This window comes from Pungitius pungitius, chromosome 19 (genome assembly GCF_949316345.1).
Source record: "Pungitius pungitius chromosome 19, fPunPun2.1, whole genome shotgun sequence".
NCBI lineage: Eukaryota > Metazoa > Chordata > Actinopteri > Perciformes > Gasterosteidae > Pungitius > Pungitius pungitius.
The window spans coordinates 8,150,465-8,177,167 of record NC_084918.1 but is presented as its reverse complement, the minus strand read 5'-3'; the positions used below and the strand labels follow the sequence as shown (position 1 = coordinate 8,177,167).

Below are 26,703 nucleotides of genomic sequence, written 5' to 3'. Positions count from 1 at the left end.
ATCGCCGGAGAGGAGGGGAGGGCAGGGTGGAAGACGAAGAGAGAGAGAGAGAGGGAGATGCGAAGAAAATGGAGCAGGGAGAGGAGGAAAACGAGGAGGGGACGGGGGGGGGGAGAGAGAGAGATAGGAAGAGGAGTGGGAGGGTAGAAGAGGAGCTGAGCGCTGAGAGGCGGCGGGGAAGCGGTCGGTAAATGGATCATTAGGAAAGCGCAGCTCAAGGACAATTTATATTTTATCAATGCGGCAAAATTACATTATTGCTCACACACGCAATCATACTGCCCACACTCAAGATTGAGACCTGGAGAGGAGGGGGGGGGGGGGGGGAGCAATAGACAAGACAAGCAGGAGGGGGGGAATAGAAAAGATGGACCAGGGGGAGACGGCGGAGAAGAAAAGTGACATGAAATGATTTGAAAGTCATTGATACGGGATGTTCCCAGCGAAAGAACGGACGGCATACTTCTTTCATAGTGTGTGTGTGTGTGCACGTGTGTGCATAATCTATTAGAGATCTCCTGCAGCGGTGGAAATTACCTCCATGTTTTACTCAGTTGCAGCAATCAGACACAAAAAAATGCAATATACATGTAGATAAGACAGGCTTGCAAATGTGAACACATAAACACTCCGGAGCAACGCCGTGTACACACAAGCATGCACGCACACAGACAGACACACACACACACACACGCTGATCAAATTACCACACAGCGTTGACTCAAAGGTCTTTAAAGTGAAGACATTTCTATTGAATGTGCTTTATTGTGGCTCAGTACACATGGCGACACACATGTCCTTCCCGTCTGTGCATGACCACAGACTTCTACCATGAAGCCGATACGTCTCCAGAGCGGCGAGGACACAAGCTTTGCCACCATTAAGCCAGGAGGCTGCTAATATTCTATTTTGGGATCATTGGGAGCAGTGGCTTTCGGTGACACGCACGCAGCCCAAAAAGGAGCCACATCGAGGACAGGAAGTTTAGCTCGGACCCGAGCAGAGACGATCCGACCTGATGGAACTAGTTATGTTACCTACCAAGTCCACCCCTGGATGGGTTGGATGTTTGAATGGATCTCTTAAGGGGTCCAGTACATGCACACGCCCCACAGGGTGTATAGGAGTGTACAGGGTCTCCTCCCTGTAATCTGGGCCGTGTAATGCAGTAATATGGGGTATTACTGCCCCAGGACTGAGGGATAACACCGTAAACCTATATTTTATAGCAGCGTGTGTATACATGCATCCTTCAGTATTTGAGGAAAGCACGGTGTGTGTTGCATATGAATCATTTGGTGGAGACTGTGTTGCCACTCTGGGTTTGTCGATTTGCGTGACAATACATCAGCTAATATTTTGACCCACGCCCATGAACCCAGATTTCCCATAAATATCCCGGCCATATTCTGGGCAAAGTGGAGGTCTCGTGTTTAGGAAACCAAACGGGAAGGGGGACGACTTGATGCTTGGCCGCTGGGGGACCAGAGGAAAGCCGAGACAACGCGTCGTGGACAGACATGACTTCATTTTGAAGGGTCCGCTGCTCTACACTCACGGGGAACACTTTAACGTCCAAACTCCACGCCGCAAGTGGACGGACGGCACAAAATGTGCGATTTCGGAGTCAGCGACAAAAGGCTTGCAACCGTCACGAGGCAAAGCTGCTAAACCTTTGCTCAACCATCCGACGTGTGTGTGTGTGTGTGTGGTACCGTCCACGTGTAGAGTCGACTGAGCACACACCACCAACCATTTGGCTGCAGGGTGAAGAGCGTACTCCATTGTATCGCCAGGCGCGCCGGAACATAAAGAAAGGAGGTGGCCCGAGGATTGATTGGCGATTATTTCTTCTTGCATGTGGGCACAGACGGAAATAAAGGAAAGCAAAAATGGAGGCTATAATCATGTTAGCACTCCCTCCCTTCCCCCGCGCCAATCCCTACATTTCAGCTGCCTCCATCTTCTGAGTGGTCATCTGTTGATTACACGTTATATTTACCTCTGCTGTCTCACTCTCTGACTGCCTCGCTCATGTTCTGACTGGCGGGGCGCGCGCGCACACACACAATTTAGGCATACATACATAAATAACATCCATACATAAATATTAAATCAAATAAATAAATCACTCGGCCCAGCGGCCCTTTCTAATCAAGTGACATCAATCAGGGAGAACCATGGGTAAAGAGGCCTTGGGGCCGACGCCTACTGAGCGCGCCCAGAGCGCTGGAGTAGCGTCTATTTGAGTCCAAGGGGGGAAATATACGCTCCATGTCCCATTATAGGAGAAGGGCTATCCTTTCGTCAGCGTGCCCATTACTCCCCCTATCATTTCCCCAAATCTAAAACCTGTTTTCAATCAACACAGCCAAACGAGTGCCTGTCCAAGAGAGGGAGAGCGAGGGCGAGGGAGAGAGAGAAAGAGAGAGGGGGGGGGAAGGAAGGAGAGAAAGCGGTCGATGGACAGTGAGGGTAAGGGCAGAGCGATGGAGGGCTCTCTCCTTCTTTCTTCCAGTGATTGGAGCGTTTTGCATTCTGTATGTGTGTGTGATTGAATCCGTCTCCTAAATTAGGGCTGTCGACTCGACGAGCTGAATGTCCTTAACCCCCCCGAACCTCCTTCGCCAGTGCACCGCTCCCCGTGTGTGTTTGTGTGTGTGTGTGTCTCACATCATTGGTGAATACTATAAGTGCAGTCCGGGTAAAGGGTTTACGTTGAGCCATTGATTGCTAATGCTATGTTGTACGTGTATTTGTGAGGAAGCATTGTTAGGACATCAAAATTCAAACTTCAATAGCCGTCCTGGTAACTTGATTTCAGCTGCAGAGGCGGCGCCGCAGAACAATAAGAAAAAATGAATAAAATATGATCGCATTTTTAAAAACCAGGCCTGTTTTCACAAGTTGGTATAGAAGCTTGACAGCCTCAAAAAAAGACCTAACACAAAGTAATAATGTACACCTGTGTGTGAGCGTGCGTGATCTTACTTTTCTCATCAGTTGTTGGCAGTTTGGCAGCTGCTTGGTCCCAGTCGAAGATGAACCTGTAGAAGCAGAGCTGGTGGTAGAGGGCCTTCTCGGAGTACTGGAGAGAAAACACACACACACCAGACAAAATGATTAAACATACATTGCTACACAATCTGATTAATACTATGATGCCACCTGAATACCACCTAACAGACCGGCTACTCAGAGGCCCAATATCTTTCGCCAATTGGAGCTGCTCCCGGTTTTGTTTTGTTCTCGATGCAGCCCGAGTGTGTCAAAGTAAAAGAGGCTCTGTAACGCCACTGTAGGGCCGACGGTGGACTGCGTTGAGGCGACTGTGCTCCGGCGCGCGGCTTCACTTCAGTTTAAGGCGTCGCATTCGCAGTTCGGACTCACGTCCCAAAAGCGAGGACATTCAGCCGCATATTAAAGCCAACATGGTGGTAGATACACGTATGGGATCTGCATCAAAGAACGCCAAGCTCAAAGAGCTTTAAGGGTTCGGTTGTATCTGTTTTCACTTGTTAACCCCTTTGAATATGTAGCACAATACCAGCAGCTCATTCAAGGTCAAATTCCATTCATGTGCCCACACGACACAGGAAATAATGTGTTAGAGCCAAACCATTTAGTCGACAGAAAATGCAGATAATTCCTTAGGAAAATATTAAGAAAATCGCATCCCTAAACATTTTACTCTCACAATAACAGCACCCATTTTTAGTTCTTCCAATTCTGCCGACTGTGCAGATGAATGGAATTTGACCGCGTTCCACAAGAACCCGTAGTCATGTCACGATGTGGGGAAGTCGTCGGCAACGATCTATTTTTCCTTCCCGTTGTGTGTGCGCAAGTTATGAATCTTACAAAAGGAATGGGCCAGAGATCACGGCAGGGCAGCAGATTAATAAACCCCATTTACCGCTCCAAGAATCAGGCAGACCCAACGCTACAAAACGCACACTCGGCACATGCGACTATTCCTCCCCGAAGACGTCTCCCTTCCTCCGTGTGACACAGTGAAGCGAGAAAACAAATTTGCTTGCTTTGTTAATCTCCACTGCAATTAACCGGAGCCACACGACAGCCTGCCAGAGGGAGGGGAGAGAGAGGGGAGACAGGGGGATAAAGAGAGAGAGAGAGAGAGAGAGAAAGACACACATACAGACACAGAGAGGTGGGAGCAAAGGAGAAGTGGAAAAAAACAACAACTAAAGGGTAAAGACACAAAACAAAGTGAGAGACTCAGAGAATCAGAGAGAGTGAGGAAGGGAGAGCGAAGGAAAAGAGGGGATCGGGCCTGAAACACCCTCCCTCATAATAGTTTGTTGTGATAAGCCATTGTGAGAGAGGCATGCGAACAGCCGAGGCTGTCAATTTGATTAGCCATTATACTGCACGTTTAATTGCAGTTATTGGCTCGTCATTTCCCCGCTACGCTGGAGAGGGCACGCTAAGCCCCGACCCCACACTGCCATCAGGTGTGCGCCGAGTGCTTTATTATTACCACCAGGAAGAATCCCCTGACAATTCCGGCGTGTCAGTATCTGCGTGTGTGTGTGTGTGTGTAGTGGAGTGAGTTGTGTGCGTGCCCGTTGTGCCTGCTTGCCAACCGGCAATGTGCGTAATTATAATTTCAGTTTTTACTGCTGTGGCGTAATCAAGTGGTGAGGGTATCTAATGCAACTAAAGGCAAACTCTGTGATGTGTGTGTGTGAGTGGGTAGGGGCGTGTGTGCAGATTGTGCGTTTAACAGCTTTCTATGGCTGCCCACATGGCACACACAGCTGTTGAACGTTGATGCACTGCCTAGTCAACAACCTAACCGTGCACATCCCATAATGGAGCCTCGGTTACGGTTGCCAAGGTTGAACAAGCTCGATCGGCACAAACAGCGCGGCGCCAGTCCTTCCTCTTGACAATAAAAACACACACACACACACACACACACACACACACACACACACACACACACACACACACACACACAATGGAACGCTGATTGTGGGCAGGGCCACACTGATTGACTGACAGGTGTCAGAAAGGCGTGTCTAAAATGTTACAGGGTTGTTATTGAATTTAGAGCCCCTCAACCCCACCTCACTCTCTCGCTCACACACACAGACACACACACACACACGCACACAAAAACGCACGCCTACCTTGTCATTCAGCTCGGTGCTTTGTTCCTGCACTGACACCATTTCAATTTGCTCCACAAATCTGCAGCATTTTCAGCCTGACTGCCTAAGGAGCAAACCAGCTGTGAAATTGCCTCTCTCATGGGAGCGCCCCCCCCCCCAGCCCCCCACATCATCGTACCCCTTGCTCCCTTTGACTCCCCTATCCCCCCACACACACACACACACACACACACACACACACACACACACACACACACACACACACACACACACACACACACACACACACACACACACACACACACACACACACACACACACACACACACACACACACACAAAGTAAAAGGAAGAGGGAAAGGTGTGTATGTTTGTTGTTTAAAGTGCTGTTCAATGCTTCGACGTGGATGCGAGGAAAACATTGCAGCTACAGAGACACAAACAAGGCCTCGGCTTCTCACACGTTCCTCTACTCCGGCTCGGCGGCCGACGCGCGTTGTAAACACTGAAGCTGCAATATCCCAGCCCATACACAACTGCAGCTGCAGGGAGGGAGGGAGGGAGAAGAAGCAGAGATACAAACATACATTTCCCCCCTCAGCTGTGAGGCCGCGAGCCTTTAAAACTCTTGAGCTTTTTCAAATGCTATGAACGTTATTGCCGGTTGTGGTAGTCACGCCGATCAGCCTCACAAGACACCGTAATGAGTCAATATATGTAAATCTTTACTAGGCAAACACGGCGGGAAACAAAGGCATTTAACTGGTGCTCTCGCCCGCAAGCCTCCAACGATTCAGCACCGGTAATTTCTCCCCATTGAAAGGCATAATTGCCTGCTATTTGAAGATATTCATGCTCAATTTTTGAAATTAATTTCAATTGGAGGGAAATGTAGAAATGTCAGCTCCAGTGAAAGGGATTTGATTTCAATTATCCTCGCTCAAAGGACTGTGATTTCCAAATACACTTAAGCAAAATTATGACAAGAATTTTTGTTCGGCAAAATTCAGTGTTTAAAGAGCGATTAGGCGATAATGGGGCAGCTTTGAGCCGGCAGTGAATGCAGCCGTCTCCCTCTGAAAGGCACTCAATTATCTCTGATTGCTCCCGCTATAATGTATCAAATAGAGATACCTGCTATTGCCGTAATTTGTGTGAAAATTAACATGCTGCAATTTCCACTAGAGGGAAAAAGGGAGCTCTAATGGGCGCCTGAGCGTACATCAATAAAAAGAGGGGAGAGAGAGAAAAAAAAAAAGAGCGACAGAAAAGGAGGGTGAGAGGAGGAGAGAAAGAGCAAGCAAAGAGAGAATGGGTACAAGAGCTAAAGAGGGAGGGGGGGAGAGAATGAAAAGAAAGAAGCAGGAGAAAGCCTTGAATAAAAGGGGGAAAGAAAAGAAAAGTCAGGACAGAGATTTCAGACACAGCGAAAATAGCCCATTTGAGTTAAGCGTCGTGGAGGGAGGGAGAGAGAGAGAGAGGAAAAGAAGGAAATTTAATTTACTGAAAATATTACAAATTGCACCTGTGCATAACTCCCCCAAATTACCAACCAATCAAGGCAGAGTGCCTATTACTCTCCCATTACATGGAGATCAGATCACGCTCGGAATCTGTGTCCAGAGAGGGAGGGAGGGAGGGAGGGGGGGGGGGGGGTAAAAACATGAACCAGAGCGAGGGAGACTGATGGAGAGTAGAGGAGCGAGCCCCCCAGGCAGCCCCCCCCCCCCCCGATGGTGATGGCAAGAAGACAAGAAGAAAAAGAAGGAGAAAGTGTTCCATTCCATTTGTGAGACATAATCTCCAGGGCTTGATTTCGGACACTGATACCGAGAAGGTGGCGTTCGTGTGAAGGGAATATCTGTGTATATTTTATATTAAACATGTCCTACCATTTCTAAAATAATACTTTTTTGCAGTTAGATGTTTGTTTTCAATGACAGAAGCCATCAACCCGACGAGGCCCGCCCCCCCCTCCTCTTGCTACAAAACACACATGGGCTCAGACTAAACGTTGCAGTAGATTATTGCCATCATCCCGCGCATGGAAGAACAAAACACAACCTCGAACCCAGAGAGCGCGGGGATCACGGCGCGTCTCAGAGGAGCAGGTAGAATGAAGAGAGGCTTTGCCCATTATGGGGAGAGAAAAGGTGCGCCAGTGAGCACAGAGTTAAATGTTTTATTCAGCCGCGGTTTAAAGTGCCACGGCCCCTCGGGCCCGGCAATGGCCGCCTAAGTGGCTACAGTGACAGCAGAAATTGGCCTTTTGGTTTACAACCTGTCGCCACAGAGCCAGACACAGCAAAGCAGCCAGATAGCGGCAGAGCGCACACGAGAAGATAAAGAAAGAAGAAAAAAAAAAGGGGAAAGATTTGACAAGAGAGAGTTAAGGCGAGGAGGATCGACATAGGAACGGTAAGAATGGGACAGAAAGAGCAGCAAGAAAAATAGTGGGGTTCCACCATCAAGCTCAAATTTAAGTGTTTCTTTGAAATCCAGTGGTCAAGAAAAGTGTCCATAAGGCGGCCACGAAGGCGCCGGACACACAGACACGGGACGAAGGGAAGCTCTTTCCTATGGTTTTGTGTGTGTACGTATGCATGGTGAAATGTGATAGTAATGAGTAACAACGGCACATTCGTGAGGAGCGACCTCGGCTCCATAGCACCACCACCTGGACAAAACCCTACAGAATCCCACGCCGCGTTTTGCCACATTAAAGAAAAGTCCCTTACCTCGGGTCTGAGGGTGGCCCTGGTGCAGGCGGGGCAGATGGGCCCGTGGCGCGAGAAGGCAATGGGCAGACGTCTGGTTCTGTTCTGGCAGGCCGGGTCCTCACACACCAACCAGCCCTGTGAGCGACACACAGAGTACTTGAAAACCACTGCAACCGCTGTTCGTTGACTCAGCGTTATTATTAATAATAATAACAACAACATATAACTAATCCTAAAGATCTAGATATCTTTAAACTTTCCCTAAAATGTGCTTTTCCTGTCCGATACCCCTCAGTTGAAACTCGTCACAGAGCCAACAGACTCTCAGACTTCCTTCTGTTAGTCTGGTTCTTGAGGTTTCGGGAGCTCGGGAGAAAAAACTAAGCACAAAGACCAAATGTCAAGCACTAGAGGATTTCTTTTTTTAAACCAAACAAATAAACTCACAATACACACACACAAACACACACGTAACACATTCGCTTTCTAACATTTTTTGAATTCTCCTTGAATTTGCACTACTGCAATTACCCCCCCCGCTCACAAAAAACCTGCATTCAGCTACCTTAAATACGCCGCATGATTACGTCCTCATAGATTAAAATGCACTTGTGTTGCCACAGAAAAATGAATTGTAAATTGTTGCGAGCATTCATACATTTAGCCACAAGGTCGAGGAAAGAAGAAGGTTTACATCTGACTACACATCCCACCCCTCCCTCCCTCCCTCATCACACCCGCATGCATCTTCAGCTGCTGTGCGAGTGCTCGTCAGGCCGGTGGAGCAGTGGACGGGCAAAGCGGCAGTAGTTAGGACCTCCTGGGGGGAGGCAGTGACCCTGGGCAGGTGCTGTGGTCTAACCCTCTCAATCTCTCTGTATTCTTGGAGACTCCTCCACCCCCTCTGCTTCTTATGCCCTGTCATTACTAAGGGGGTTTAAAGGGGGGGGGGGGTTAATGCCCTACTAATGACAGAGCATAAGACCCACCGCCATCAACGCCTTTGCCCCCCCCTCTCCCTCCCTCCTCCCCTTATCTAACCTTCCTTCCTTCCTTCCATTCACTCAAAATACCCCCCCTCCCCCCACAAAAATCACTGCACCTGTCTTCCCCCCAACATACACGCATGCAGTAATTCTGTCATTGATTTATACGTCAGGCTTTGTGTCGTCAATTGGCAGCAGCAGCTCAAGTGTTTTTTTGTTGTGTTTTTTTTTCCCAGCTGACTTTACTGTATGTTTAAAACTCAGAATAAACAGCGGCTCATTAAAACTCATTCTTTTCCCAACATGACTATTTCAAGTAAGGCTGGGGACAAAAATCCATTGCATAATCATCTCTTCGACAAAATAAAATGACGCAGTGTACCTTGTTTGGATCGATTAAACGCGCATATTAACGCAACCGGAATTGATCAGAGTTTTGCTTTAGGGGGAAACTCTGCTGAGGTTCAATAGAACCGTCGTCTACGTTGGATTCCTCTGAGGATGCATGTAAACATAGTGTGTGTGTAGCTGCGAGTATTGTTTGTTCTACAACCACACATCACAAGTTGCTTATCTTTTCTTTTTGTTGAAGCCTTACCTAGCTGTGCATTAAACGTGCAAATGCCAGCCGGCCAATCATCACTACTATTGCTCTTTGGATTTATCGTGTTGCATTCATGCTGCAATGTACTGATGTTGTTTTTCCAGGAAGTTGATTGTCATCAGTTTGACTGTCTTGATGCATTTAGCCTCTGAACTTTATGGTTTCACCTGGATTACAAACAGATGATCTGCCACCAACGATTTATGTGACTTCTGAAAAGCAACTGGCTGACTTACTTGTGCCATTTAGAAAAAGCATATTCCGTGCAATCAGCTTTTTTTACGTTTTATATTGGATGGTTAAACCGCTTCATAAAGACTTAAAACACTGTCCTTACCTTAATATGAAGGGCAACTACACACACAACACCTATTACTGATCCACACCCTGTCCACAGACACCGAGATAGGACTAACTCCATGTTCGTTACGAGGACCGACTGACTTCCAAAGCCCAGAAAGTTGGCAGAAAGTTATACGTCAACAGTCCTTATTATGCCAACAGGAAATATCAAGACATAAGGGGAGATAATTACTTCATACAATCCACACACACGGTGTGAACACATAAAAACCAAATACAAACACACACACCCCAAATCAATTAGTAAGTCCCACAGTTCACAGCTTTACCCACAAACCCAAGCTCCAGGACTAATTATCCAGAACGCCTCTGCTGCTCTTGTGCAAAGAGCCGAGCATCATGGGAAACGAGGCGGCTTCCCGTCTCTGATAAAGACGAACGCAGGACAATGGTTCGCGGAGGTGGGAGATAAGGGAGATGACTTTCAATGGGCGGCTGTTTGATCTCGCTCTCGTTAGTTTTTTATTTTTTTAAATTATGACACAGGCCTTGGCACACACCGCCGTTCCCATGGGACATGCAAGATGAATGAACGCTCGGCATTCAGTGAGAGCACAAACGTATTAAATGATTACCGTTAATGCATTTTAAAATAATTTATACACATACACATCAAAGGCTCAAGTTCCCAGGACTGTGAGGGCTGAAAGGAGGAAACGCTACCAAAGATCTTGCTGTTAATGTGATACAACAACATACACACACATAATATAAATGAGCAGTGAGAGGCAGCAGTACCTTTTGAGGCACAAACCACTAAAAACAAGGAGCCATGAGGACTTTGATGCGGTGGAGAGAAATGTATAATTGAGGCATTTCACTGCAGCGGGGTTGGGGGGGGTACAGTTGGATGTGAGAATAAAGGCTCATAATTGCATAATTACTACAGTGGATACCTGACACACTGAATGCAGACGTCAAATGAGCTCCACATGATTTAACCAAATAGAGGCAGGACCCGGCCCCGAGGGGCAGAGTGGAAATACAGCCGCTCTTCTTACTGTTCATTTCTCCGTCCAAAGCACTCTGCTCGATTTCGTTCTTACATTTAGGGGTCTGACACTTAAATGCACTGATCCGTACCTGATGAAGAGCATCCTTCCCCTTCATCAGGTACGGATCAGTCGCTCTGTTAATACACTGTCTACTACTAATCTATTAACGGTCTAATTAACAATACCCTTTTTGATAATCAAACCAGGATAAGTGGTTGAAGGGATCGTATGAGATGAGAAGATTGATCATAAGTAATGTGGATAGAATTACTCTAAGGCAAATAATAGAACAGCAGTTTTACAGCAAAAATGCTGACCCATGCCATATAAACATATGCAAAATCCAAGATGTATGCGTCATGTCCCGATATCGACATAATACGGATATATCATCTAAATTCCAGGAATATAATAGTTAAGTGATGCTTTTGCATAATTGTTATTGCGTTGGAATAATCCTATGAGCCTTCGTTGGCTCTGAAAGTCTTTGGTCGAGGACACCAGTCAACACGTCAACAGTGAATGGACCTAAAAATCTGTCCACATCACAAACACTCTTTCTCACACACAGACACACACACTCACTCACGGAGTGAAAAGAGCTCAAATGGTTCCACTTTGTACCTCCTCCGCTTAATCAAAGCTTCTCTATTCAGCAATTTGACCTTTTGTTCAAAACAGGATTATCACCTTCTCTGGTCTTCATTCACCCTCTCTCTCTCTCTGACTCTCTCTCCCCCTTTCTACTCTTGCCCCTCAGCCTGTTTCCAGGGGCGACCCGCATGACGAGGGTAATTGCAATAATTTGTTAAATGCCATGGCAACGGTGGTTAGATGGGAGGGGTTACGGGAAAAAGAAAAAGAAGAATTGTGTGGTTCAAGAAACAAGCGAATCTCTCATTTTGCCAAAGACAGCGGTACGAGGGGAGGAAAGCATGACAACTATGTGTGTTTATGAGTGTGTGTGTGTGTGTGTGTGTGAGGGAAAGTGGGGAGTGAACAAGTGTTTGCACATTCTCAGGGGGGCTGGTTTATTGATAATGGTGGGCATGGTGGAGGGGGGGGGCAGGAGGTAATTTCACTAATGATTAATGTCTCTGTGGTCCTAGCTTAGGACGCCTACACACATGCACGTATATTCTTGTAGACACACACACACACACACACAGTGAGCTGTAGAGCTTTCACACTATCTGGCCAGACAAACAGCTCTATTTGAACTCTCCCTCGGCCTGAAAGGAATCCTTAATTACACAATATTACCCCTCTTCTTTGCCCCGCTGTGTGTGTGCCGTCTCCGCTGCCGCTCAGCCCCCAGTGGTGTGTCCGTGTGAGCCAGTGTGTTGCCGTGCGAGGTGTAAGTATTCAGCGGCAGCAGCTGTTTCACACATCGTGACAAAGGGGATGAGGGGTGTGTGTGTGTGTGTGAATGTGTGTGTGTGTGTGTGTGTAGGGGGGGGGAAATCGCTCCCCGCACATTCACCCAACTAATTGATTTCTGTTCAGCACTGTGGGAGAGTTACCCCCACATACACATGCCCACTTTTACAGATAGACAGTGCATTCCACCCGCTCCAGACGAAAGGTGTAGGAAGCTACCAAGCAGGAGGGGGGGAGGGGGGGGCGGGGGGGGGGTGGAACCCCCTACAAAGACAACACAGGCATCCAGTTGGGACAAACTTGTAATTTTCAGTTTACACAATAACTAGATTGATAGGAATGTGCTGTGCAGGTATCATACACCAACGTACTGGACAGAAAGAAGTGATGGCGGCGTCATTTCTGGCCAGGTGGTAGCAGTGCATGATGGGTAAGTGGTTTGTTGGCAGCGTGAGTGTCTTGTTCCCCGCCGGTGCCAAAAGCCCCATCAGTTTGACTCACTCAGTCCGACATTGACACAGAATAAAGCGTCTGCAGCTCACCAAAGAAAATATTGGTCCCCTGAAATTCTACCTGCTGTTTAACCGACCCACGGCGGAAAGGAAACATCGGGATGGTTCCTTAGAATGACTAAATTTGCTTGACTGACTTGTAAATGAATGCGAAAGTTATTTGCAGTATTTAAAATTATTTTTAACCATCAATGATGTCATGCTTGATTAAAAGCAGCCGCCTGTCGCCCCCCTCTCTCTCATATCCACACACATAATGACACACACCCTCTCTTTGAAAAGTCAACATGTGTTTGATGGCATTCCTAACCTTGTGTTCTTCTGTCTGGACATCAGAACCGTGGGAAGTCATTGATCCATATTTTCACACCTCGGATGCTTGTGAGATGGTAAAATGTGACTAACTGCAACAATAATTCACTCTGTAGGACGTATAATCCAACATAGAAAGTGTTCTATCAAAGCCGAGAGCCGTATTGAACCGAATGTGCTCCATCCTTAAAGTCAAATACATTGGATTTGTTGTATTTTAGCTCCAGCTGTACCTCCAACGATTCACTTCTCCCAGATGTATCATTTAAATTTCACCTTTTAACCTTCACAAGAAACGGTCATGACAGAGTGTGCATGTTAAACTTGGTATTCAGTGTAAGAATGGCCATTTAAGTATTTTCACAGATCGTGCTCCCTCCACTCTTTCTCGTGCTCTTTTCCTTTTTGCCGGCATAATGTGCTCTTCGGTTTTAAAATGTCAGCGCGGTGCCCTGCTGAGGTTTCCATCATCTCCCGTTCAGCAGATTTTTGATGGCTTTGCTTGTCATTACTGAATCAGTTAAATCCCACATTGTGTTAAACGCAGTCCAACCCTTTCATAAACACTTAAGAGGAAGGTCAATTTTCACAAGAGGTTTCCACTCTAAACACTTCAGCTAATGTTATGTCAGCTCAAGCGTTCATTTAATTTCTTTGGGAATCGGTTGATTGATAGTGACACACAAACAACTACAATGCTTTGCAATACCAATGGTTTAAAAAGAAGAGTTTTGGGGGACATGGATTTGCATTCGCTGTATGTTTTTGATCAATAACAGCATGTGTGCATGTGTTAGGAATTAACTGATGTGCCTTTAGAGAAAAAAAGTTTAAGAAGATGGAAAAAGCATTGATCACTAAGTGGAAAAGTCTATTTGTGGCCCCTGCAGGTGCTGAAGTATGTGTGTGTGTGTGCTTCCTTGAGTTTGTGTAAGAGTTGTGATGCCGACCGGCATTCAAACAAAGAGAGGACTCACAGAGTAGTATTTTCTGACATGACGCCGGACGTCCTGAAGCAGTTTGTTGCTGATGTTGACGCCGTAGTCGATGGGTTGACTCCCACAGGGGACGTGACAGCATCGCATCAAGCTGGGCTCTAGCTTCAATCCCTGAATAAAAAAGGAGAAAATGTGTCACGGCGACAAAAATGTACGCACATCAAGCCGCTTTAAGTCTCCATGCGCATCAACTGTCTGACGGCAAGAATTCTGCGATTGGGGAACCATACATGAATTCAGAAATTGCTTTGGCTTGTGTTTTCTTCGGCGTGGAACCTGTCAGAACAACAACAGAACGCTGTGTTATCAGCTCTCGAGTAGCTTCGTGAAACACTATTTTGATACAGACGTCGTCCTCTGAGAAACACTTCTTTTATGACTCCCCCTCCCTCATTTTCCAGTGGTATGTTGTAACTGAAATGCATCTCGGTGGGACGTGGTTAACATCTCACACTTGCATACACAGATTCCACCTTTTTAGAACAGTCTACTTTCTGAAACATTTGTTTAACTTGCTTAACTTAAAAGGCTTTCAGCATTTAGTCCACTCTCAGAGCGATGCCTTCGCACCAGACTGCGTGAACGTAGTGTCCTATAAATCAATACGTGTGCTAATCTGCTATGTAGCATAGCAACTCGGCCATTACACAGGAAACATGTCAGTGGGATGGAAGGTGTACGGGCTAAAAGCAGGACATTTTAACATCATTGTAGCTTGAAGATATATATATATTAAAAAAACAGGTCAACCTGACCTCTATACCAATGAGTGAACCACACTGCATAGTTTAAAAAAAAGAAATACAACAGCTTAAACACTCCTTTACACTTGAAGTCCATTTAACTGTCGCGTTGATGGCAGCAAAAAAAAAGCCCCACACAGCTTTCTTGTTTGCCTACTTCATTCTTTTTACAAAACCCCACAATTTCTGCCCGTTCAAAATCAATCAACTCCTTTGACTCCCTCAATATGCAGCTACACACATTAACCCGCTCCATCTTGGCATATCCGCCTCTTCCTTTTCTTCTTCTGCATGCAGCCCCCCCGTCTGCTCTGGATGAAAGCAGCCTCCCTTCTTCTACTCCCCTCCTGCTCTTTTATCTCACTGGTTTCATTCCCAACTTCATTTTGATAACAGAATTCTCCCTCCCAAACAAGTATCTATATATATATATATATATATATATAAAAAATAAAAAACACTCCTTACTCAGTTAATTTATGGCTTTGAAATGAAAACAAAGAAAGTGAAATCACTATTTTCCGTGTATGTGTGAGCCCTCAGGTGTAAATGCTATAAATCTAAAACACACACATCCCTCCTCCAGGTGTTGTCTACATCCCCAAACGGATATCATCTTAAATGTAATTAGCCCTCTGCAAACCCGTATAATCCTTCCATAAACAGTTATCTACCCTTACGGTTTTTCAGCCATGTTTTGGCTCGTCAGAACTCTGGGAAATCCCTGCAGCTCCGTCCAGCTCTCTCTGCCTGCATGCTTCATCCTTTCATCCCCCTGTACCCGCTTCCCTCATCAAACAACTTTCCTCCTCTGTCTGTCCTCCATCATCCATCAGCGCCGCCTCCTACCATCTCCGGCTCGGTGTCAGTGCTGGAGTCAAGGCCCATCTGTCCTCCCACTCTCACAGAGCTGTTAGACCATGTTCACCACCCTAATTAACTTACTGTCTTATCAGTTTCTATCTTGTGTGTGTGTGTGTGTGTGTGTCTACGCCGGCCTCCAACGCATCCTGTGAAATTAAGCGGTAATCAGATAGAATCCTGGTTAGTTTAGTCTGGAGTTTGGAATTATTTCAACCAACTTTCAATATCACATATTAAAGTTTAAAAACAAAAAAAGTAGGAAGGAGTTGTTTTGACTTGAACCACAATCTACCGCTTCTCTGGTATGCTTCATGTGCCGTTGTGCATGCCTTTCAGTGACACATATCAGTGTGTAATGACATCAACCTTTATGGAGTGTGTGTAGAACACTCCTTTTTTTAATTTAATGCGAGTTGTTTCTGCCAGCAGAGGACACAGGGTTGTCAGTTTTATTAGTATCTTTCAGACGGGAAACGGCTGCGTGCCCTGCTGCTCATTAGAAGCTGATAACACACACACACACACACACACACACACACACACACACACACGAACGCACAAACGACCTTGGCCTGACAAATGGTAGGAGATCATTGTGTGTGTGTGTGTGTGTGTGTGTGTGCGTGCATGGAGCGGCAGGGGTTGTGGAAAGGCTTTTCAAGTCGTGGAGTCCAAACTATGCCAATGAAAACAGAGTCTGTGCTGGAGCCGGGCAGCTGTCTAAAAATACAGACGGAGACACAATATGGAGGATGACTAAAGCATGAATCCTTCACTGGAGGTTTGACTGAAAAAAAAAAGTTCTTCTCTACTCTCACTCTCAAACGGCAGCTCCACCGATTAATCCACTGCACCTGGGAAACGCATTGTTGGTAATGAAGCCACAACGCAGATGCAGAAAATACCAAATGATAAAAAAGGACCCATTTTCTAGTTTCTGGGTCCATATACATTTTCATAAATTTATCAATTCTGTCAGTCTTGCTCCAGCGTGATGGAAAAAAACAGTAAACAGCCAGCAGAGGATAAAAGAAGGATGTTTGTGGCGGCTGTCGGGGTTACACCAAGACTTACGGCTCCTTCGAAGACGCTGTCATAGACGTTGTCAGTGCCACACTGAGGGCAGGTGAATGTGAACCTCTCACAGTCTTTGTAGCGCTCTTCGTCGGTCAGCTGGACCGGAGCCCCCAGCATGCCATCTGCCTCTTCCTCCCTCTGGTACTGCTGGTGAGCCCGGAAGTGACTCGGGTCCAAACCTGGTACGAAGCAAAGAGAATGCTGGTTCACACCACAGATCCTTTGTAAACCAGATGTGACGGGCCACAGACGGGAGGAATACTGTGCAATTTTCCATTCAAGCTACTTAATTTTATTACGAGACAACAATAAAACATCTATTTTCTACTTTTATTAGGCTGTTGTGACGGCTTTTCTATCTTCGGCTGCCTCAGCTGTCACCACACTGTGGATGCGGAGTAATGACTGATGCTGCCGCGTCCATAAAGAGAGATCAGTACCATCACTTAAAGAAAGCGGTGCCTCGCTAATACCACACGGTCGTTGTTTATTTATACAATAGTATGCCTGTAAACTGCAAACGGGTCATCTGGTCACCTGAATGGGATCAATGTGATTGACACAGGTCAATCACATTTCATCAAACATTTGTCCTCTAGTTTATATTTATATATATATATATATGCCCGACCGCGCTTGAACCGCGGCCTGTTAGCTCACCCAGCCACGTGGCGATGAGCACGCTGTCGATGCCCTCGATGGGGTCACAGATGCGAGACACCACGGGGTGGACCTGCTGGGCGAGGTAGTACTGGGTGTCCACGCTGAGGCCCTCCTGCTTCTGGAGCTGCTCCAGTGCGTAGGCCCTCTGACTGGCTGCCAGCGTGGAGCCGTCCTGGGACGGGACAAAGAAAAGACTTTCTACAACGCTGCAGACTGAGAATCTCTCTTGTTCTTACATTGATATCGGGTCGATCTATGAAAGTTAACCCCCCCCTCCTCCTCCCCTCCCCTTGAGAGGACACGTGGACCAGTGTCTCAAGAGACACGCTTGTGTTTCTCTCCCATACACACACCTTGCAGATGATGTAGGACACGGTGTCTCCGGATTTGACCCGCCGACCGCCCTGGGAGTTGATCCACAGAGCCACGTGGACGTGAGGGAGGCTCTTCTTATCGGGGTAGTCCTGGGGGTCTTTCGTCAGAGCCTGGAGGGAAGAGAGCACGACAGCAGCAGCGTTTAGAAACGGGGCACCTGTAGGCCGGGCAGTGCAAACTACCTGCATCTTCAGGTTCAAGACCCACCCACTCGAGGGGGGAGACCTTCAGACACACCGCTGCACCCTCACCTTGTTTATCTCAAACTGGTTAAGCGGAATCGTTCCTGCTGCCACTTTCTCGCCCTCCTCCACCAGGTATTTCTGGATGTTCTCCACGATGACGTCGCGGCTCTGGTCCGACAGGATTTGACCGATGACGTAGCTGCGAGAGCAGAGGGGCACATTTTACCGTGTGGTAAGAACATCGTGAAATGAATACCTGATATGTGGCTTTCAAGTTGTCGATTTTTCCTGACATACTTTCCACATTCCTTGGCCAGGTCGCACCAATCCCTGCGGACAATGTCCAGGCCCTTGAGCTCCTGCTTGACGCTGTATCTTCCTTCGCCGTGGTTCTCCACCACCAAGGCGGCGTACTTCTTCTTCTTCAAGAGCAAAAGCGACTTAAAAACGCCGTCGATGTCGATCTCCAGCAGTTTGTAGAGCTTGTTCACTTCGGCCTTCACCTGGAGATTAGTTTAGAGGGTCAAATATAACTGAAAAAAAAGGGACACCGCTCCTGTACGGCCGGGTGAACGCACCTTGTTGCCCAGTTTGTAGACTTCCTCCAGAGACCTGCTGTTGGTGTTGATCATAATGGAGTCGGTATCTCCATAGATGACCTCCAGATTCATCTGTCACAGAAGTAGAAAATTACATTCATGGACGGTCTTCTAAGCAAGACAATACATCAGTATTTATTCAAATATATTGTAATATTTTCCTTTAGCCTATCTTTTTGCTGTGTGTGTAACATGGGAATCCCTCCCCACACATTAAATATTAGATAAGTCATAATACTAATAATGTCAGCAGTGAACCAACCTGAATAAAATAAATGTATCATGCACTAATATATATGTAAGAAATAGTAAGTAATAATAAGTTGTCAGATTCCCAATTACAGACGCAGGTCAAAGAATATATCCTGCAAAGATGTCAACATTTCCTTTACAAGATCAGCGCTACGTTGGCTTGTTAATAACTCACCTTCTGAACCATTTCTTTGGTGTGCATGAGAATCTAAAGGAGAACACAAACAACAAAAAGCATTACTGCATATTAAGCATTTCAGCACAGTAAACAAACAAATCATGCAGGAACAAACAATGATTAAATATGAATTCCATGTTATTTATTCTGTGAGTGTGTGTGTGTGTGTGTGTGCAAGCATTTGTGTGGACATCGGAGCGGAGCAGGTGACTTGCTTTTAAATGGGGGATAATTGGCTAAGAGGGCAATTATGAGAGCATGCTGTGACAGGCGTCTATTCAACCCACACACATCCGAGCCAAGAAACACACTCAAACACACACACACGCACACCTTAATGACTCGTAATGGCCTTTATCACCCGCAGAGTGAGTGACGGACAAAGAGGAGAATTCTGTTAACGCAGGTTCTCCACTGTGTGCATGTGTGTGTGGGGGGCAGAGATCTGAGCAGCGGAGCGATCCCAACAGGTGGGGGCCCAGAGGAGGGGAGGGCAGAGGGGTGGGGACCTTCGGATGGCTAATCTGGGGGGTCGGCGGGATGGAACGCAGTGTGACCTGTCACCAGCAATCTGCTCCTCAATCAACCACGGCCGCATATAAACACAACCCCCAACTCCCCCCGTGCTCAGTGTGGGGACAAGGACGTGGCTATTTCAGAGTGTGAGGAAGGGGCGGGGTCAGGCTGTGGCTGGACCTGGGGGGGGGGGGTGTTCCACTCCCTGAAACCAGAGCGGGACTTAAGCATGCTTTATGGGCTGCTACATACCGCTGTACAGCGGCAGGCTGGTGGGGGGGTTTGAATCATTCAAAGAACATTAGGGACTGCCGTCAAGGTCAAGGTCTCACCCGACACACACACACACACAAATCTTGTCCAGAGCACATGCACTCTAAATTGTGCCGCCAAGCTTTGGTGCAGACTAAATGACTCGACCTTCTCCTGCTAGTTTAGGTGATTAAGAAAGAGGGGAAGAGGAAATACATTTTCATTACACCTAAAAACTTAACATTTGGCCCCCTTTTTGAGGGAAAACGGCCTTTAAATCGCAATACAAGAGCTTTTTTTCATGTCGACGGCAAAACTTTTTGATATTCCACGTATTCATAAAACCTTTTTTTTCCATGACATGAACAACATAAACTAACTAAAAAGTCTGTACTAGAGCTCGAAGTGGAGCCGGCTACAATCACAATGGTTGCTTCCGGCAGAAGCTGAAAAGCCAAATAGAAAAAAACCATCAATACCAGTTTAAGTGGTCACTGTTTTTACAATATTTTCCCTGCTTGGTCTTGCTGCCGGACGGCTCTTTCCGACATGGAAGTGAAGCCATTATATTTATCGATGTCGCAGTCCATTGACAAAAAGAGTAATTCTACCTCACAGAACGGTTCACTGCTGCCTCGCTCAGTTTGTTTTGTGTTCGAGTGTCTGAGCCATTTTGAAGAGAGCAAAAATTATGAAATGAAAACATTCTGAATATAGCGTACATCTAAAAACTATTAACGGTGTTAGGTTGTTTTATTTTATTTAGGTGGTTGGACATGTGTTTTGCCGCTGTGCTTGCCCAAAGCGGTGCACCAAACAAAGGGAACATACGGACTTCAGATCAGTACCGAAGACAAACCGCCTCAGAGGAGACGCGCTGAAAGAGGGGACGCAGTGTGATGACCAGAGGACAGACGGAGGAGATGAATTAGGAGATGTGGGAGAGATGGAGATTAGGTGAGAATGCGTTGATGTAATTGATGTGTGGACTCATTTAGGTTTTCCATACGCCCGCCAGTCCCAGCAGGACAGACCGCTTTGAGGAATGGACCGTGTGAAAGACGAGTGGTTTGACCATGATGCAATTTGTGCAACTGTGAGTATGTGTGTGTGTGTGAGAGAGAGAGAACGCTCATCTTTAAGCGCATACCAGCACACATATTAAATGGACCAATGCAAACACTTGGGTACAAAGTGTGTGTGTGTGTGTGTGTCGTCCCTCCGATGACTACATCAGTCAGCACCGCGCATGCCGCTCATACAGGGGAAGACAACTGAAAAAGCTCGACTCGTATTACTTCATGTCGTCTTTCAGTCAAACGCTTTCACAATCTACTACATTATCAGAGGGATTCACGTATTTGACAGAAATGTGGTCTTCAACCATTTCATTTCTTTAATAAAAGCTTCACTAGTATAATATTTATATGTCAATGATGTCCTGCTTATTTTTATATTCAAATTAAACATTTATTTAAAATATTTATCAACGTTGTAAAGATTTGCATAACTGGATTTAGACGTTTTAACAGTTATTGTATTCACAACGACTTCAAGTTAGGACCAAAGATGCTTCTGTCTGCAGCCGCCTTCAATTAAACCGGATTAAAGGATGAGGTGGATGTTCTTTTACTGTTTGTTTCATTAACTGCACTACAACGTTTAGTCTTGCTCACTGTTGTATTGTGTTTTTTATTAATGTCTAATCTACGACTAACAATCAGTTAAAAATCCTCCAATCACTGAATATCTTCTTTGTCACATGGTTAAACATTCCTCCATCTTCCTGCCTCCTCCCCTCCTCAGTTAATTAGCCTGCACAGTAATTGAGCAGTTCAAACGAGGAGGACCCCGCAGGGTGAAGCATTTTCTTTTTATAAACGGAATCGTTGCATCAAGTCTTCCTTCCTCTTTAGGCCGTATCGCTGAGGGCTCAGGTATCACTTTGATTCTTTGGGGTCACGAGGGGTCAACGAGGTTCAGCCGGCGCATGGGCTTGCATGCCTCTTAAGGAGCATTTGGTGCAACCACACAGTCTAGTACATATAGGTATTTATATTGTCCAGGTCTGGTTCATGTTCACTATGACACGGTTACCGAGGCAGAGAGCTCCAAGTATGAGGTCATAAGGTCAGACGTCCTCCACCAGGATTTTTCTGTGACTCATTATTTATCGGAAAGTAGTACGACTACTTCCGCTTTTAAGGCCGTTTATTTCCTTTGTGTGCGCTGATTGTGCGACATCACGCCCCCTATCGCGCTAATTGACGAGTGGTTGGGCCCCGTTGTGATATTCGGCTTTTTCCGGTCGCCCCGGCCGCATGGAGAGGAGATTTCTGTCTTGTTGCGATGCCGTTCGCATTGCGTTTTCAGTCTGCTTTCCCCCCACCGCGCTTACACGTGGTCCAAGTATCTTTTCTCTTTTGCTAGGCTGTCATTTCGAATCAGAGTGTGGGTCTTAACTGATCTGCTCCGGATGAGTGACGCGTGGTTTACACGTTGAAGGGAGGCAATAAAGACAATAGAGATACGCACAAAACGTTAATGCCCCTCCGCGCTCACACACTCACTCACACACACACACACACACACACACACACACACACACACACACACACACACACACACACACACACACACACACACACACACACACACACACACACACACACACACACACACACACACACACACACACACACACACACACACACACACACACACACACACACACACACACACAGGACATAACAGGAGGTCAGGGGCGTCATGAGCAACAGAACCGCCCTTGTAAAAAGAGCCTGGGGCACCAGTGATGATTGTTTAGAGAAGCACTCAGCTGAAAAGCATTTTGGAATGACAGCAGAGGGACTTAAACCGCACCTGTGGAGGAACACACCACTGTCAAAGAGGGGGGGAGGGGGGAAGACAATGACACACACGGACACACACACACGTCTTGCGCTAACACAATCTCTCACACATGAAAGATTCACAGTACTTTCCAACAGGTAGGGGATTCATAGTGTTTTTCTTAAGTTTACAAATTTGGGGGCGATTTTTTAAATAGCGTCTAGTGGCAAAAACTATCAGCTGTCACACACCCACCCCCCCCCCCACTCCCCCCACTTGGGTCTGCTAAACCAAACCTCTAATCGTCCCCTCATTTACAACGGCTTCAGTGCCAGAGACGCCACGCGCCGGATCAATCTGTAATCAATCATAATCCCCCCCCCCCAAGCAGGCGGCTCTCACGTGGCCTCATTAGCAGGTGTTACCAAAGTCGCGGTTTGGATTGTGAAACCTTGTCCCCCCCACCCCCACCCACACACACAGGCGAGCCAACGTTGCCGAAATAGCAGTGCTGCTCCCATGTGACTATTTGTTAAGCCCACTCCAGTCAGGAGTAAAGCCGGCGCTGCGGACTCCGGTCCAATGGAAACATGCGTCCTTCATTTCCCCAGATGGGAGCGAACACACACACACACACACACACATTATTAATTCTAATTCTGGGAAATGTAAAAGTGACCGGTGTGAATCCCAGGCCGGAGTAGCACTTGAGCGCCTGAATGAAAGAAATGGGGACAATATACTCACACCCCAACACACACATACACACACACTGTAATCCGGGGAAATTATTTGTGGTTCCTGAGACAAGAAGAATGATAGAGAAAATGAATGGAGACACCAGACACAACAATATTTACTTAGACTTCATTACAAGCGCGCGCACACACACACACACACACACACACACACGCACGCACGCAGGTTTAACCCAAACCAAAACTTTGACCTCTCCACACCCGCCGCCCCATTACTCAAGCTTCTCGCCCTCACTCCGCATGCCATCTGAAAATGTGAACTACGAGCTCCTGTCAAGCTGTTTTTAAACACAAGGACAGAGACTCAATTACAGCAGACTGGCTTTCAGGAGTCACCGGCCATCTCAACACACACACACACACCTGTTAATAGTTGTCAGATTTGCTGGCAAAGGGGTCAAATGTCAAACCAATCTGCGTTCCGGCCCAATCAACGGCTTTTGCCGGCTCTGTTAACATCAGTGCACGATGAGGAGGACCTACACATGCTAACACACAAAGAGTTTCTGTCCAGACACCTAAGGCGGTTTTCATGCCTTCTTAAAGTCATTAAAGTGATAAGAGCGAGGGGGGGGGGGTGGTGGTATTGCTACCACTTCAATCCGTGTCCTCACTTTGATTTAAAGCCCCTGCGTGCAAAGCATCCCCCCCCCCCACGAGGGGCGAAGTCAACGCAATCGCCGCAAATGAACAGCGAGGGCGAGCCTCAGTCCTGTTCTCTACGTTCCATCGCTGTGAGCAAATGGGGGTGGGGGGGGGTCAATAAAAGACTTCCTGGTATGACAAATGCATTTGTTATGCAGTGCTTTCTGATTACGACGCATGTGCGCGCGAGTGGTCATCGTTTTGTGTATCGCTTCTCTCCGCACCCAACTGCCCTCTGGCAAACACACAAAGGAAACCCAGAATAACACCGAGGGGTCGAGGGGGACATCAATCTGTGGCTGTGTAATCCTAAACCTTCACCTTCCCCTTAATACCCACCCCCCCCCATTAATAACCACACACACACACACACACACACCGACACACATACCAGGGCCACAACAAATGGTCCAGTCACAAAGGGCAGAGTTCAGCCAGCAACGCTTGTGCGACACGAGACGCACTGAAGGGGGGGGGGCTAAGTGGGGACTTTCCCCTCTTAACTTGATGAGTTTGATCAGAGGATTCACCGCCAAGGGTCTCCCCCCCACTCACAGCAGGTTGTCAGCCCAAGGAGGGTACGGACGAGGGGAGAGGGTTTAGGCCTCAATTTAAAACGAGAGTGAGAGAAAGATGAGTCAAGCCAATCAATAAATAAACAGGACACATGCACATTCGCCCCGACACTCGTTCCAACAGATGAAGGGAGGGAGGGGGGGGGGGTTTAGTGTACGTGTTACAATTACAAAAATAAAAAGCCTCCTAAATCTCGCTACGAGAGAACAGTGCAAATGTGACGAGGCTATTTGGCTCGCCGACGCCAAACCGTCGCCGGCACCAAACTGTCCCTCGGCCGCGAGCCAGCCGGCGTGCGTATGGTTCAGAGTCTGACGCCCGCACCCCCTCCCCTCCAGAATCCTGCATTTTAAACAACAACTGAATTTGTCAGATTAGACCAACAGGGTCATAAGAAGATAAAGGTCACACAGGGGAGGAGAGAGAAGCGTCCTTCACACCGGGACACCCGGGCGTTTGATGCCGTGCTCCGGCGGTATAAATAGACACCCGGGAACATGGATACAAAAGTAAACAAAAACACAGATCAACGAGGTGTATGCCAGGAAATAAGCAAACCGAGGAGCAGGGGTTGAGAACTGACCGATGACCTTTTGACGCACGTTGTCCCCGTGCGACGTGCTAATAAAGACGACTCGTCGGCTACCGTTCCCTCGTTATCACATGTGATGCTGAGAGGACGTATGCTCTTGTCTGCAGTGTCCAAACTAGTGTTATGTTGTGGTACTTTGTGCTTACCGTAACCGCTGAAATGGTCATATGCTAAAAATGTTCAGGTTTTTGCCAATGAAAAAAAAAAAGAAAGTCACACAAAATGTTTCCACTTAATAACGAAACTTTGAGAAAATAATGAGTTTTGCAAATACTTTTCATTATCAATGGACTACATAATTGTGTTATTACAATAGCTTCTCATCACAATATGATTCCACTGATGGTATAAGTAATAAACTTATATGGAATTACCCTTCAGCTCTAATTGTTGGGTATGTGAATGGAAAACCATTTATCCCCAAAACCAAAATGTTGTATCATTTTTAACTTAAACTTCCACCATTTTGGTAAAAACACTTATATAATGCTAAAGTGACCCTTTTCAGGACCATTGTGGTTAATTGGTTTTTCATTTTAAGCAAAAGAATGCTAGGCAGAGTTGTTTACAAATATAGCTAAGCTCTTTAACTAGTGGGAATGCAGACTTGTTTATAACCATCAGCAATATTCAATTTCACAAATGCAGCACAAAATCAAATAAACTTAACACATCCATCTCTGGGTTTTAACAAAAGACACGCAGCAAGTCTGCAAAGAGCAAAACTCCCACGGAACCAAGTGTGCACCTTTTACACAAACACACATACACACAGTTTTACTGCCATGCCCTCGATTAGAGAACACAATGAGTGTGTAAGGGGATCTTAATGAAGGACTCCCCCGAGGCAAAGCTTGATGCCTCGGCTGAGGATGTGTACTGTTGGAGCTCATTAAATGAACATGAGTACTATGACAGACATGGTGGGAGAGTGTGTGTGTGTGTGTGTGTGTGTGTGTGGGGGGGGGGGGGGGTGGGGGGGGTTTGTGGCGTTCCGTTACGATACCAGATTTAGCCGTTTATGTCATGTAGGACACATGCCTCTGTGCAAGGATTTATTGAGCGTGTCCGCCTATCTTGTTCCATTTGTGTATGTGCGCTGAGAGACGTCATTACACAACCATACTTTGCATGCAGAGTGTGTGCACGGCATATTATGCTACTGGGAAATACTTAGACGGAGCTATTGATATGACAGAAAACACAACAGGTCTCTCATCTTGACAAAAAGAAAGCAGGGAATAATCATATTTTGTAACCAGGGAGGGAAGGACAAAGGGGGGGTGGGGGAGTAACGGGGGGAGGGGGGGGTCATGTCACCGAGAGAACAGGACGACCAATGGGAGGAATCCAAAACAGAAATAGAAGATGAGGAGAAGTCAGAAGGGAAGGAAACAAATGGAGGAGTGGTCCCCGATGGGAAATCTGATGCAGCACTGCCCTCTTGTGGATTCAAGTGGAGGTGCTTTTTTTACTTTTGACTCATTCAAAAAGGAGACTTGACATTATACTTCTTTTTCAATGACATTTTTCAATCTAATTTTTTAACACACACAAGGACTGGAAG

At 46.7% G+C, this 26,703-nt stretch overlaps 1 protein-coding gene across 1 annotated transcript in view; it reads right to left on the bottom strand.

Annotated features, from left to right (window-relative positions):
• The window catches only part of pola1 (polymerase (DNA directed), alpha 1), a 37,837-nt gene that overhangs the window by 3,274 nt on the left and 7,860 nt on the right, over positions 1-26,703 (bottom strand). The window contains exons 27-36 of the mRNA XM_037456035.2: positions 18,942-18,974; positions 18,494-18,586; positions 18,213-18,418; positions 17,982-18,114; positions 17,709-17,840; positions 17,353-17,527; positions 16,690-16,871; positions 13,988-14,119; positions 7,877-7,993; positions 2,992-3,088 (exon numbers count right to left, since the gene is read on the bottom strand). Of these exons, the coding sequence (XP_037311932.2) occupies positions 2,992-3,088; positions 7,877-7,993; positions 13,988-14,119; positions 16,690-16,871; positions 17,353-17,527; positions 17,709-17,840; positions 17,982-18,114; positions 18,213-18,418; positions 18,494-18,586; positions 18,942-18,974 (1,300 nt within the window). The remainder of the gene's footprint in view (positions 1-2,991; positions 3,089-7,876; positions 7,994-13,987; positions 14,120-16,689; positions 16,872-17,352; positions 17,528-17,708; positions 17,841-17,981; positions 18,115-18,212; positions 18,419-18,493; positions 18,587-18,941; positions 18,975-26,703) is intronic.